This window comes from Phyllostomus hastatus, unplaced genomic scaffold (assembly GCF_019186645.2).
Source record: "Phyllostomus hastatus isolate PE091 unplaced genomic scaffold, TTU_PhHast_1.1 phas_contig_196, whole genome shotgun sequence".
NCBI classification, from domain to species: Eukaryota; Metazoa; Chordata; class Mammalia; order Chiroptera; family Phyllostomidae; genus Phyllostomus; species Phyllostomus hastatus.
The window spans coordinates 31,878,872-31,892,203 of record NW_025333709.1 but is presented as its reverse complement, the minus strand read 5'-3'; the positions used below and the strand labels follow the sequence as shown (position 1 = coordinate 31,892,203).

At 45.3% G+C, this 13,332-nt stretch overlaps 1 protein-coding gene across 6 annotated transcripts in view; it reads right to left on the bottom strand.

Annotated features, from left to right (window-relative positions):
• PDGFRA (platelet derived growth factor receptor alpha) overlaps positions 1-13,332 on the bottom strand; it is a 46,820-nt gene that overhangs the window by 28,671 nt on the left and 4,817 nt on the right. For 5 of the 6 annotated variants that reach the window (XM_045833913.1, XM_045833911.1, XM_045833912.1 and 2 more), the window contains exons 2-7: positions 8,353-8,413; positions 5,133-5,450; positions 3,591-3,851; positions 2,356-2,486; positions 509-680; positions 228-417 (exon numbers count right to left, since the gene is read on the bottom strand). In XM_045833913.1, the coding sequence (XP_045689869.1) occupies positions 228-417; positions 509-680; positions 2,356-2,486; positions 3,591-3,851; positions 5,133-5,450; positions 8,353-8,401 (1,121 nt within the window). In that variant the 5' untranslated portion in view covers positions 8,402-8,413. Of the gene's footprint in view, positions 1-227; positions 418-508; positions 681-2,355; positions 2,487-3,590; positions 3,852-5,132; positions 5,451-8,352; positions 8,414-12,840; positions 12,875-13,332 lie in introns of those variants that run through there. The other variant, XM_045833916.1, reaches the window with a different exon arrangement.

Below are 13,332 nucleotides of genomic sequence, written 5' to 3'. Positions count from 1 at the left end.
GACAGAGATTTTTAGTTCTTCTTTCTTATCCCATCATTAAATACTTATCAACATACTATCGCCGCATTGCAATATTATCATTAAAGGTACTTGATTTCCAGTTTCTCCCAAATCGGATTGCTAGATTTTCTAGATGGACTCCTGAGTTGGGTGGCAGGACACACAGACCTCTGTCTATCCAGGGGTGCACAGTAAAAAGAAAAGGCAGGGGTGGGAGGGGTTTTTACCTTATTTCCTGAATCTTTTCGATGTCGGTAGTGATCTCCGTGAGGTTTTCAATCAGTGTCAGGTTGTCCTTGAGCCAGGATATCCTGGGAGGGGGGTAGGCCTGCACATCCACCACAAAATGCTTGACTTCATGCAGGTTGACGGCTTCCAGCTGGCTGAAGTAGGGTTGGATTTCAACGAACCCTTTCTCTGTACAGGGAAGAGTTTCCATTAAACAATGATTACCACGCAGTGGATCCCGAGCAGCACGGATGCTGACGTTTTAGAAAGCAGAATGTACCATGGACAGAAATGGTGACTTTCTTCATTTCTTTGACCTCGCTGGTGGCCTGGCGGGCAACACATTCATAATCTCCACTGTCTTTCACCGTGGCCTTGGGGACCATCAGCGTGTACACCAGTTTGAGGGACGGGTCCTTGATTTCCTCCAGCATTACGACGCCTTTGCTCTTCTACAGCAGAAGGAGGAAAACTGAGTTTAAAAAGATAGCTCCTGGGAGGGAACCCACCTGTAAACTAAGGACGGTGGGTGACAGCAGGTGGGTGACAATGATGTGACAACGTCCCGCCCTGGGAGGACGGCAATACGGGGGAGGCTGAGCACGTGTGGGAGATCACTACATCTTCCACTCAAGTTTGCTGAAAACCTAAACTGCTCTAAAAAAATAAAATCTGATAAAAATTGTTTTTAAGCTAGCTCCTCACAAAATCATGTTTTGAAAGGATATTTGATGACATAGTAAGGTGTTTGTGCTATATTGCCAAAGGAGAAAGGATATAACAAAGTTCTGTTAAAAGTATAGTACCTATTGATTATTGAACATTTATCATGTATACAAAGTATTTAAAGGATTTATCTCCGTAAGATACTAACAGTGATGCTCTGGGAAATGGCTTTTCCTGTTTCTCTCTGTTTTATAAAGTTTCAAAGGTAATGCTGCATTACCTTTAGTATCAGACAAAAACTAATTACAGATTTGTATATTTGAAGGCCAAATGGCATGTAATTTGGCTTGGGGAGAAAAAGTGTCTATCTCTAATAAATGAAAAAAAATTTTATGTTTTAAGTATTAAAAGCAATCAAGTATGAACAGTAAAATCAAATAGCTTCATATTTCAGGGAAGATGTACAAAAGCAGAAATTTGCATATAGGAGTGAAGGGAAAAATGCACGTATGGTTTTTGTCCTCCAAGGCTGCTGTAATAAGCACTGTTGATCATTTCTGCATTGGACTGCCACTGCCTTTTACTCTCAGTTCTCTTTTATACCTGTACCTGTGGTACAGGTATTAGCATGAGTGAGACCCTGTGTGCAAATCCATGGTGACCAGAGATGGCACGGTGGTCCCCCTTCCCCACATCCATCTCCACTCCCCCCTTCTTCCTCCTTCTGTGCATGGGCTGGCTTCTAGCAGACTGCTTGGGATTTAGCAAAACTACTAAATCTTTGCTGAATGATTCAAGTGATGGTTGTTCACTAAAGGTGAGTCATGCAAAAAAAGACTAGGCAGGCAGGAGGCAGAACAGTATCCTGGGTGGCAGGCAACAAATCAGAAACGGGAGGGGTCAGGCAGTCAGCATTACTAATGCCTCGAAACCCCAAGGCACAGGAGTCAAGAAAGTGAGAATAAATGACTGTCTCACTTGCTTAAAAATAAGCAAATTTTAAAAATACTTTTTTTTTGCTTTTCTAACATTTTGGTTGTTATCTTGTAGGTGCTGAATCTTCTTATTTCTTTTTTTTTTTATTGTTGTTCAAGTACAGTTGTCTCCATTTCCCCTCACCACTCCCTCCCACCCCAGCCATCCCTACCTGCCACCCTCAATCCTACCCCGCTTTGGCTTTGTCCATGTGTCCTTTACACATTGAACCTTCCTATTTCTTTCTGGCTTGTGAACAAGAAGGTTCAGGGTATAACCTTGATACATGCTGGAAATCCTGGTCCAGCTATTGTCACCTCAAACCCTCCCACTACTCAGAAAGCCATAAAGTCATCTAGCCAAATACGCCCACCATAGAGACGGAACGCTGAGGTCTAGAGAAGCAGTGCCGTGCCCTGTCAGTGACAAACGGGTCTCCTGCGCCCTGCTCCTCACCATACCGCCAGGAGCCTCGAGAGTACCTACCACTTCCCCAGGGTAAGTCCACTGAAAGTCCACCACCTCGTTGTTGAAGACGATGCAGGTGAGTGCAATGGTTTCCCCTGACTTGTACACCGTTTTAGGAGCTTCTAATTCTAGGTCAAGTTCTGATGTTGCTATTTTGAAAAAGAACAAACAAAAGGACCTAAATATCTGTGGTAGAGTTAGGATTTTAGGAGGTTTGGGGCGTTTGGGTTTTTTTTTAAGAAAATCATGAAAAATAACCTGCAAACCACTTTAATCAAGGCAAATTTTTTAAAATCTCAGAAGCCTTGATTTTGAGTTGGCATATATAATTTGGCATGTAGTTATCATACAAAATAACACACACACAAATAACAATAGTAAAAATAAGTTCCAGTTGAACAGAGCACCGCATTCCCAAGCATCCCGGTTCACTGGGACTGTACTCTTCTGCAGTCACCCTTGCTGGTGTGTGTAGTCGTTTCACCGACCAGCCTCTGCTGACCAGCAGTCCTCTGGGCACTCGGCTCCCATCCCGTCCTTCACTCTCCTCTCCTCCTCTGCTACTCTCAGTGCTCTTCAAGAGCCCCGCACAGTGCCCGGCATAAAACAGGCCCATAACAGGAGTTAAATGGCATCCTCTCGCAGCTGCCTTACCTGCGTGTTAAGTGTGCAAGCAATCGCTGACATGCACGCGTATTATACTTTCCCATTCTCATTAAACTCTCACATCAAAGGGATGAAGTCTACAACCACATGCTCTTCTCAAAGTCAAAATCACTTCTCTTTAGTTACTAAAATTAACCTAGGCATCCACCCACCCCTCCCCCAAGTGTGTTTGTTTTTGGGGTCTCTGTGGTCAGGAATGTGAATAAAACAGTAAGAGGCTTATACAATGAAAAAAATTCCTGATAGTATTTTGAAGTCAGCTGATGAAACACAAAACCTGACAGGGGTAAGAAAGCTTTTACCTTCAGTAAGGCTAAGCTTCATGTTACTATAGCCACAGAGGCCAGCCTAACACTGTATGGGAAAGGTGGGCTCCTAAATCCCCAAGGCAGAATTCAGGATCTCTAGCACCAGGGACTATCAAAAAAAATACTATATGCATGTAATTATTTTGTCTGTAACTCTATTTTTTTAATTTTTAATATTTTTGTTTTTCAACTACAGTTGACATACAATATTATATTCGTTTCAGGTGTGCAACATAGGCCTGTAACTCTCATTTAAAGAAGGAGGGAGAGGGCGGTTACCTTTTAAAGCATAAATGTTAAACGGAATGGTCTGGAACTTCTTCCCTCTGACGATGGCCTCGCAGATGTAGGGCCCGCCCGAGAAGCTGCCGTTGAAGCCCTGTCGGCTGTCGTAGGCGGCGAGCACCACCCCATCCCTGCTGAGCAAGGTCACCGGCGTCTGAGGATCAGTCGTGCGACAAGGAATGATGGCAAAATCATCGTTCTCCACGATGACTAAGTAATCTGTCATTCCTAGAGGTACGAAGGCGACATCGGGGTCTGTGGTTTAAAAAAGAAAGAAAAGCACCTTAGGTATTAATTTCACATATATACACACACATACAAAACTTATCCCACTGGCATTCATCTTACTAGGTATGAATTTTACTTTACACATATGTTCAGAAGCTGTCACCCCACTAACATTAGTCATCATAATAGCTAAAAGATGATTTTAAAGTCTGAACAATGCAAAATTGCCTATACCCTAATAAAAAAATACTGATGTATATACATTAGCCAGGAATTGAAATCAAAATTTAAACTACTAAAAAACAAAATATGGGCAATAAAATAATTGACTCTGCTCAAAACTAAACAACATGGTCAGAAGTTTTTAATTAAGAAATGCTTTTTAAAATGCCTACCCCCTACAGTCAGCTCATAGCTAAACCTAGTCAATCAGAGTGGTGGCAGGGAGTGAGGAAGCGCCCCACCACATTCCTCCAACCGCAGGGGTCAGCTCTAAGATCCATCACAACCAAGGCCACGCCCCCAGGGCTGCTTTCAGCCAATGACCGTGTGGAACTAGGTTCCTTAGGCTGGAGAACTCCAGGGCCTTCCATTGGGGTTTAGGACTCATCTGTCCCACCCTCCCTCGCGCCCTCCTCCATTCAGGGTCACACTCACCATGCAAACAACTCCAGCAGGCTCCACGGGATCCCTCCCCATTTTCTCAGATATGCCTCTCACTAATAAAGCCCTTGCATGCTTAACCCACCCTACTCCTACCGTGGCATCTACTTCTCAGAGGACGGAAGATAACATCATTACTAGGAGATGTGTCTCTAAATTTAATAAAAAGAAAAAAAAATCCCTTCCAATTCATCAAGAGTAGACACATGTATTAATGAATTTGAGAAACAGCTTGCTTATTTATAAACTATTGTAGGGACCTATAAGCAACTCCAAGATAGTGTCTACCTAATTAATTTGTGCCCCCAACACACAGCACAGTGCCTGACACACAGGAAGTGTGCAGCAAACATTTGTGGAACTCGACTGAACTGAATAGAAACGAGCACATCACAGATATTTTTGTGCGATAGCGATAAAGGAGATGCCACAATAAAGATGATTTCTGAAACTTACTACAGTTCTAAAATGTTAACGATGAATTACTTCATGACAACATTACAAATGATCAACTTAATTTTGTGTGTTCGCCTGTATTTTTCTCCAATAAATATTTATTACTGTTATATTCTTTTAAATCTCGACGAGAGAATACAGGAGACACAGGATGACAACCAGCCTCGTCCAGGGACCGGTCCGGCTCACCTGGCACGTAGATGTAAATGTGACTGCCTTCGATCTCGTTTTCTTCTGTCTGCGTGTGGTTGTAATAGCAAGTGTACAATCCCGTGTGAGCCGCCGATGCATTAGCCACTTCTAGCACTTTCACAAAAAGGCCACTGTTGTTCTCCTCGTTTCTGATGGTCACATTGGCCTTCTTGTCCTCAGATATGGGGTACAGCCAGGACACTTCACTCTCCCCAAAGCATCTCAGAGAAAAGGATGAATTCAGCTGCACAATCTTTTCATTTTCGTTTGGGAGGATGGAGGGTAATGAAAGCTGGCAGAAAATTAGGCTCGGCCCTGGAAAAGGAAACAGGCTCTGAATAGGATGCAGCCAGAAGGGACGGTTTCACCCAGAGAACCAAGAGAAGCAACAGTAGCCGCTTACACGAACAATGCCCATTTCTACACAAAAATCCGTTAGCCTAGAGGCCCATGAAAGGCCCCCCATTATAAGAGCCACTGCATCTGCTGAGAGCAGCAATCGTTCCAAAGGCTTCAATAGCTGCACTAAGCCCCCCAGACTCACCGCCCCCAAACACTCGGGGAGAGGACGTCTGATTCCAATTCCATATTTCAGACTCTCATGTGTGACCATGAAATATCCCAAGATGGTATAGGCTCACGCACATATGGGCTCTTATTGCCAAGGCTCCCCGAAGAGGCTTCCCTGAGTGAGAGAGGGGAGGGGAACGGGAGCAGGGAGACTCGCTGCACCCAGCACGGAGCAGAGCTGTGCTCAGAAACTACCCATCTCTCATTTCTTACCGCAGGCAGGCATGCCTTCTCTCTAGCGGCTTCCAGAAACCAAAGAGGGACAGTGCGGATTTTCATTCAAAAATAAGAGTAAGTAGAGCCCCAGAGTGGAAAAAGTCTGAGTTTATCTTCGAGCCTGAAATTTCAGTCTAGCTTCCCCTCTCTATAAAACTGATAGAGGATACCTTATGAGTTATGCTGTAATCTTTAAACAAATTTTATTTCAGCTGGTTCTGAGTTTCCCATTCATACTTTTTTCTCTCTCATTCACACATACACGTGTATTTTGCTGAACTATTTAAGAGTCACTTGTAGACACTGTGATTCTTATTTAATACGTCAACATGTTACCTCCTAAAAACAAGGACATTCTTCTGCATAACTAAAAAACGATCACACCCAATAAATGTCACACTAACATAATGTTACTATCTAGTATGTGTGTGTATGTGTATGTATGTGTATGTATATGTGTCTGTGTATATATATATATATACACACACAAAATCTTTCCCCAGTGGTTCCAGTGTCTCTACTAGCCTTTTTGTTGTTGGATCCAGGGGCTGCTCAAGGATGATATAGTCTTAGTTCCTCAGCCTTTTTGTCTTTCATGATACTGACATTTTTTAACTTAAAAGAGTTGACAATTTTATTTTCACATTGCGCAATACAAATGACAATAGCCTTTTATTCATCCCACTACTCCCCTCCCAAACTGTTCTTCAGTGGGAAGGGGGAGTGAGCGCTCCCTGTCCTGCTGGTAGAAAACACCGAAGTAACCAATGATCTCCAATCTGCCTCGGAGCCCGAGACCCCACCCGTCTTCACCGAGGGCCACTGTAAGCCCTGCAGCTAGTTCAGACAGAAGTGATAAACACCACTGAGTAACCTACCACTCCGTCGAAGACATATAATTAATTAGTGGAGTTTGGAACTATTAAATCACTGATCTCACTCAGTCCTACAGTATCCACATAGATAAGGCCTGAATGTGCTAACAGGTTTGAGTGAAACCCCTCAGACTAGAAAAACTGCTGGTTTCACAGTGAACATCTGCAATGCATAAATATCTGGATGATAATTAAGAAAAGCCCAATAAATATTTCAACAAATGGCCCCAATGGCATCCTCATGGTGAAGAAGAGTTGGTGAGAATCCCAAGAGTCAAATATTCTATTAGATCCTTTACAAAGAATGGCTGGAAAAGGTGGTTCTAAGATTTCCTAGCAATTTAAACATCTCTCACTGTAGACAGGCCTAGCTTACTGTAATGGGGTGCATCTGAGGAACTTGGCCAGTGTTTTAATAGTATTAAAACCAGTGCCTGCACAGAGCCAGGGAGATGGGCATGACTCGGACCCATGATGTAGCTGGGAGGCAGCTCCTCCCCAGTCACAGCGCCTGCGTGACAGCTTGGAGATGGTTCACCCCATGCCTCAGGGTCACTCCTGCCCAGACTAACTATGGCAGCCCAGAAAGGCAGAAAAATATGGGGGTGCTAACAGGTGTAGCCAATTGTGGGAGGAGTCGAAGATGGGGTTAGGAAGGAGGATGCAGTCTGGGATTTAAACAAAAAGGCAGGCACCCGGTGAGATGGAGACCATGTGGGACCTTGCCGGCCCACTTGGGTCAATAGGGGGTGAAAGGACTCTCACAGGCCGTCCACGAGGAGGTGACACATGGTTTCGATTAAGAACTGGCACTCGCGGTGACACAGCTGTGGTGCTGAGAACCGCGGGAGACCTGCCCGGTGGAGCGCGGATTACTGGGAGGCACCGGGAGGAGTGAGTGGCAGACTTCTGTTTGTTTCCTTCCACAGGGCAGTACTGCCGGCTGGCGTGCTCAGACTAGCCCGACTGGGCAGAGTGCTGGGGCAGGACTGTGTGTTCGTGGGTGTGTCTTTGTTTCTGAAGGGAGATTTAACGGCAGAATTCCACCATTATTCTAAGCCTGTATAACTCTTAATTAAATAATTCCTTTCCTTTTTACTGAACTGTGGCTTTGAAAGCCACAGTTCCTAATACAGCAGCAGGCCTAAAGAACCCAGAGTAACAAAAGACACTGGGAAGGGTGGGTGTTTCTCTAACATTACAACAGGTATCATTTCCTTGACGAGAATTCTCCTTTTCTTTTTAAACTTCCTTGAACTTCTCTGATCCACCTCTACTGGAAGCCCATGTCTCAAGAAAAGGAGGAGGGCAGTGAGATGTTCCCTAGCAACATTCCTAACAATATTTCAATACCAGGATTGACATACACTAAAATTGCCCCTGGAGAACATTCTTTTTGAAATAGGGAACGAAGGTTTGTGGTCAGTCTAGGTTACGTCCTATAGTTTTCTACTTCTCTTCACTCTTTTTTTGACTGGTTATGCCCTGAACCCCAGAACGTGGAAAACAAGGCTTCCCCCAGGATAACAGACCCCCGAGAAGACTGAGACCCATACCTGCGAGGAGACAGCCTGCGACCAGGAGCGCCAGGCGGGAAGTCCCCATCGCTCTGGAAAACTGCAAAGTGAAAAGTCAAACAGAAACAGTGTTAGCCAATAGAAAGAACGCGTGAGCCTCACTCTCTTTGTGTTGTGAGCTACAGAAAATGTCAACAGCATCATTTTAGTAAAACAACATCCCAGTGGAAAATTCACAGTTAAAATAATACGATGTCTATGAAGAATGAGTCAGACAGCCCGATGGAGCCCAAGTTCACGACAGAAGCCATCTGAAGCCGAATCCCTTTGGACGGCACGCAGTTTTCAAATTCCGAAATGTCTTGTTTATGGTCGTGGAATGTGTCCAAGAGAACTGGTCTTTTTACACCATTTCAATTAAGAGCATGAAAAAAACAAAGAAGTAAACATGTGTATTTACTCAACTTTCCAAACTCGAGCTGTTTTCACTCAAAATGGATTGTCACTTGCTGTGTTCCACTACGGAAAGTACAGGAAGGTCACATGCTCTACAACCTTTAGAAAAGATGCTCGGCTGGAGCGAACATCTCATTCTCTGAGATCTAGACTTTTTGGAAGTCCCACTAGCCAACGCCACTTAGAGGGTAATGTCACTTTGTGAACCAGAGGCCCATCCCAGGCTCGGTTCTCCTGGGCCCATCTCAGTTCTCCTGGGACCTACTGTGCTCACTCAAGCCAAACAAGGCGCAGAAAGCCCAGCACATAGGCACGGAAGGGAGACCAGCAAAGAAGGGAAAGGAAAGGGGAGAGGAACGTGTGACTAAATGCCTGTGCCTTGAGGGATGCAGGAGAGCACAGGACTGCATTTGATGGAGACCGATGATTCATTTTCACATGAAGATTATAATGGCACCTACGGACACCAAGTTCAGAATTCTGATTTCCTGCAACAAAATCTGGGGCATGAAGAGAAATGGAGCGAGAGATTGAAACTGAATGTGCATAACACACAAGCTGGGGAAGCGGTGGGCAAGAAGGAAGGAAGGCAAACAGGATAATAAATAGAGGAAGAGAAAAATTAAATAGGGTCCTGTGTTACCCTGTGATAAAATCACTGATCTGGCCAGCTCTCTGAAAAGTCCTTGGCTTGATCTTTGTCTTTTTGTGCATACCCCCGTCCACTTTATCTTGTCTCCCTCTGCCCTTCCCTCATGAAGTCATTGATAAAGGGGTCTTAATGAAGATCCCTTACTGTAAAGGGACTTGCTGGTGTTGGGGGTGCCGAGCACCCACATTTTAACTGAAGCAGCCTGGGCTGCCCGGGGTCCCCTGAGCGGCTGGAAACCCAGCTCTCACTCACATTGGAATGACATCACGGGACTGAATCTGACCCATCACTGACTTTGGAAACTAAGATGTGTGTACGCAATTCCTGAATTAAACTGCCTAACAAACAAAATTTAAAAAGGAGAAATTCAATGTATGCGCATTTATTCTAGTTATTCGATTTTGGTTTGGGCTGTGTGTGTGTGTGTGTGTGTGTGTGTGTGTGGTTGGAGAGAATCCAGGAAATAATAGCCTACTTGTTTTTGGTGGTGCCTGTCATGAATTTTTGCTTTAAAGTGACGAGGTAATCTACTTGCAGAAATCAGATTTCTGCTTCATTGACTTCTCCCAGGAAAATGAAGGAGGAAGAAAGATGAGGTGCTGGTAACCGGGAAGAGGAGGGGTTAGACAGGGGAAAAATTATTGTTTTCTCCAAGGCAGGAATGAGAAACCAATATTTACTATGCCAAAGTTTTCCCAGGTTGTTAATGATAAGCCTGTGACTGATTTAAGTGAGAGTTGAGGCTCAGAGAGGTTTAGCAAATGACCAGAAGTCACACAGCTGGCGACAAAGCCAGGATTCTAACACAAAGTCTGTGCGATGCAAAAGCCATGCTCTCTCCAATCCACCATATGGTCCCTCTCAAGGGAAGGTCAGTGTTTCAGCCTTGTGTTCCCCTCCCCAGCTCCCAACCAATTCCTAATGCAAATCAGGGCCTCACTTTTTTTCCCTCTCTGCTCACCACAGTGAGAGGAGCACAGCTGCAGCGCTGTGAACCCCACTGCAGTTTGCACAATGATGGCCGGCTGAGGGCACCTGAGGATCCGGGCACGTGCCCCTCCCAAGTGCGGGATTTCCACACAGCTGCTGCTGTAATGGGCACAGTGGGCCCCAGAGCCAGGATGGCCAGCCTGAGCTACCTCAATTAGCAGTAAGGGCTAGCGTGTTTGTCCATATATATATCAGCCTCCCACTGATAATCCACTTAGACAACTTCAAAGGAGCCCTCCAGAGCCAGCTTGCTGTCTTGGGTTTTATCGCATTTATATCCTGTATTTCTTTAGCAGGGCTTGCCAACAACGCATCTTTAAAGCATTCTCTGGCTTAAGAGAGGGGTTTGCCGCTTCCACAGGGCAGGCTCTGAGCATCGTTTTGCCCTGGCCCGGCCCCACCAGATTTCCTTCTGTGCATCCAGATATGGTGGACCCGCTGCCAGGTAGGATACTTACTGACATACAAAGTGGGCAATGAAAACAGGGCCTGGGGATAAGCGATAATGATGCCAATACTAAGAAATCAACATGTTTTTGCTTAAGAGATTTCAAGCGCCCTTCTCTGATAAGAGTGGTTCCCTGGCTAGAAATCCAAGCGGATTTAAGTTTCATGTCATTACTCATCAATTTCCTCGTGGTAATAGCAGTGTTCGCCCTGCCGGGAGGTCATGGAAAACCACCAGAGAGAATGGAGGCTTCCCTGCTCACAGCCCTGCAGAGACAACCTCCCGGAGACTTGCTGTGCCCGTGCTTTTCTACGGCGGGAGTGAAACCCCTCCCCTGGAGCTCACGCAGAAATCACATGTGCAAATATGACTCACTGACATTACAAATTCAGAGAAACATGGGAAAATGGCACATGATGAGTCAGCAAGAACAAATCGTTTTGAGAAGAGAAACGATACTTTTCAACCAAAGCTTTTTCTAAAAAATTCATAATCATTTCTCTCACGCCAACTACTGGTATACGTTGGACCTCAGTCTCAATCCTCTATAATCACAACTCAGAAACAGTTGCCACAAGCTTGAGAAACGTTCAGTTTCAGACAAGGACTTGTGATCCTCCCCACAATGCCCCCCCCACACACACACACAAACCTTTCTCTTGTCTCTCATTCCTTCCCTTAGAAGATACGATAGAACTCAGCCCTGGCTGGTGTTGCTCAGTGAATTGCGTGCCAGACTGCAAACCAAAGGGTTGCTGGTTCGAGTCCCAGTCAGGGCACATGCCTGGGTTGCAAGCCAGGTCCCCAGTAGGGGGTACTCAAGAGGCAACCACATAGTGATGTTTCCCTCCCTCTCTTTCTCCCCACCCTTGCCTTCTCTCTAAAAATAAATAAACTTTTTTTAAAAAAAGAAGATATGATAGAAATCACATTGGACTAGGCTCTACTTCATTCATCTCTCTGAACCTCCATCTCTTCTTCTGTAAGTCAGGGATAATCACACCTGACTTGCTAGCTCACCTTACTACATTATTGTAAAGATTAAGTTACATGGTTTAATTGCTTTGGAAACTACATCTACTGGTTTTCATATTGACTCTTTTTCCTGCAGACTCCTCAGCTGTTTGCAATGAGAGGGATGTCAAGAGCGGCTACTCCACTTCTTCCTGAGAAAGCCAGGCCCCAGTGGCCGTGTTGCGTCCCCTGCGTCATCTGCCCAGGGGAGAAGCTGATCTGAGCTCAGTCTCTGCCCAGGCCTGGTGTGGCGATTCAGACCATTTTCAGCTGAACCAATACACAGTCACATAAACAGAGAACCACATGTGTTTGCAGGCATTCTTTCTCTTTCACAGGTTGCCATCTCGTCCTACAAGCAGAAGTGAAGAGCCCTTGAGTGTGGCTCTGCAACCAAAGACAACATGCTAAGCCAGAGAGTTCACAGAGCAAGCGATGCAAGGGCCCTCTTTCCAGACATACACATGTAACATTATTCTCAAAGCCACAGACCAGCTTCCCGCTCACCCACTGCACGATGCGCCCACTGTGGAGCCCGTGAAGATTGAGTTCCACCCCACCCTGGCCTGATTAAAGGCCTCGGGAGACGCTCTCACAGTCCCAAAAGCCACTGACGACTTCAAGATTCAGATTTCGGAGGTCTAGTTAATTTCAGCTCTCCTAAGTTAATTCTAACTGTGAAAATTACATATCCTGTTTTTCCCCTGTGACAAATGTTCTCCTCAGTCCCATAACTTCAGCCCAGGCGGTCCCAGGGCCTTTCTTCACTGGCAGTAACTTCAGGGAGGGTGTGTTTACCAGAATCCATATTCCAGTACAGCGTGTTTTGCTGTTTCGGTCTCCCTGAGCTCCATTAGACATTCCAGCGGTGGGCTGGGGCTGGAGTATTTCTACATTTGATGGGACAATGTGCCTTCACAAACCTTCCTGCTCTCCCTGCATCAGATAGTTAACCATGGAGACTAACCTGACGCTTCCCTTCGATTGTAACCAAGCTGGTGCGACTCCTAGTGGGACGACCTTGGTGTAGCAGCTTGTAGTACCCTTGAGCTGCGGGTCATCAGGCCTGGGACACTAAGGCTTTCCTCATAAAGGGAAATGAAAATTCTGCTCTGATATGCCAAGAAGTAACAACCAACGCAAAAAAGAAAGTACACAAAGACCCACAAAATAAAAACTGATCTCCCAACGATTCTTGCAGCTTTATAGAAAAAAATCTTCAGTCATCTTTCACTTGGTCCTACCGGCTGCCCTCCCCCAAAAATGCATGTTTCTGCCACAATTTGCTTAGAATCTCCACCAAGCCCATTCCCTCAGAGAGGCACTGCAGTTCTCGAGTGCGGGCAGCAGATGGCAGTGTTGGTCCAAGGACATGGGTCCACAGGTTCCTGGGGACACAGATGCCTCCGTAAATTCTGCACTAAAGCGTCCCAAAGCTTAACTTAAAATTTCTTCCTTT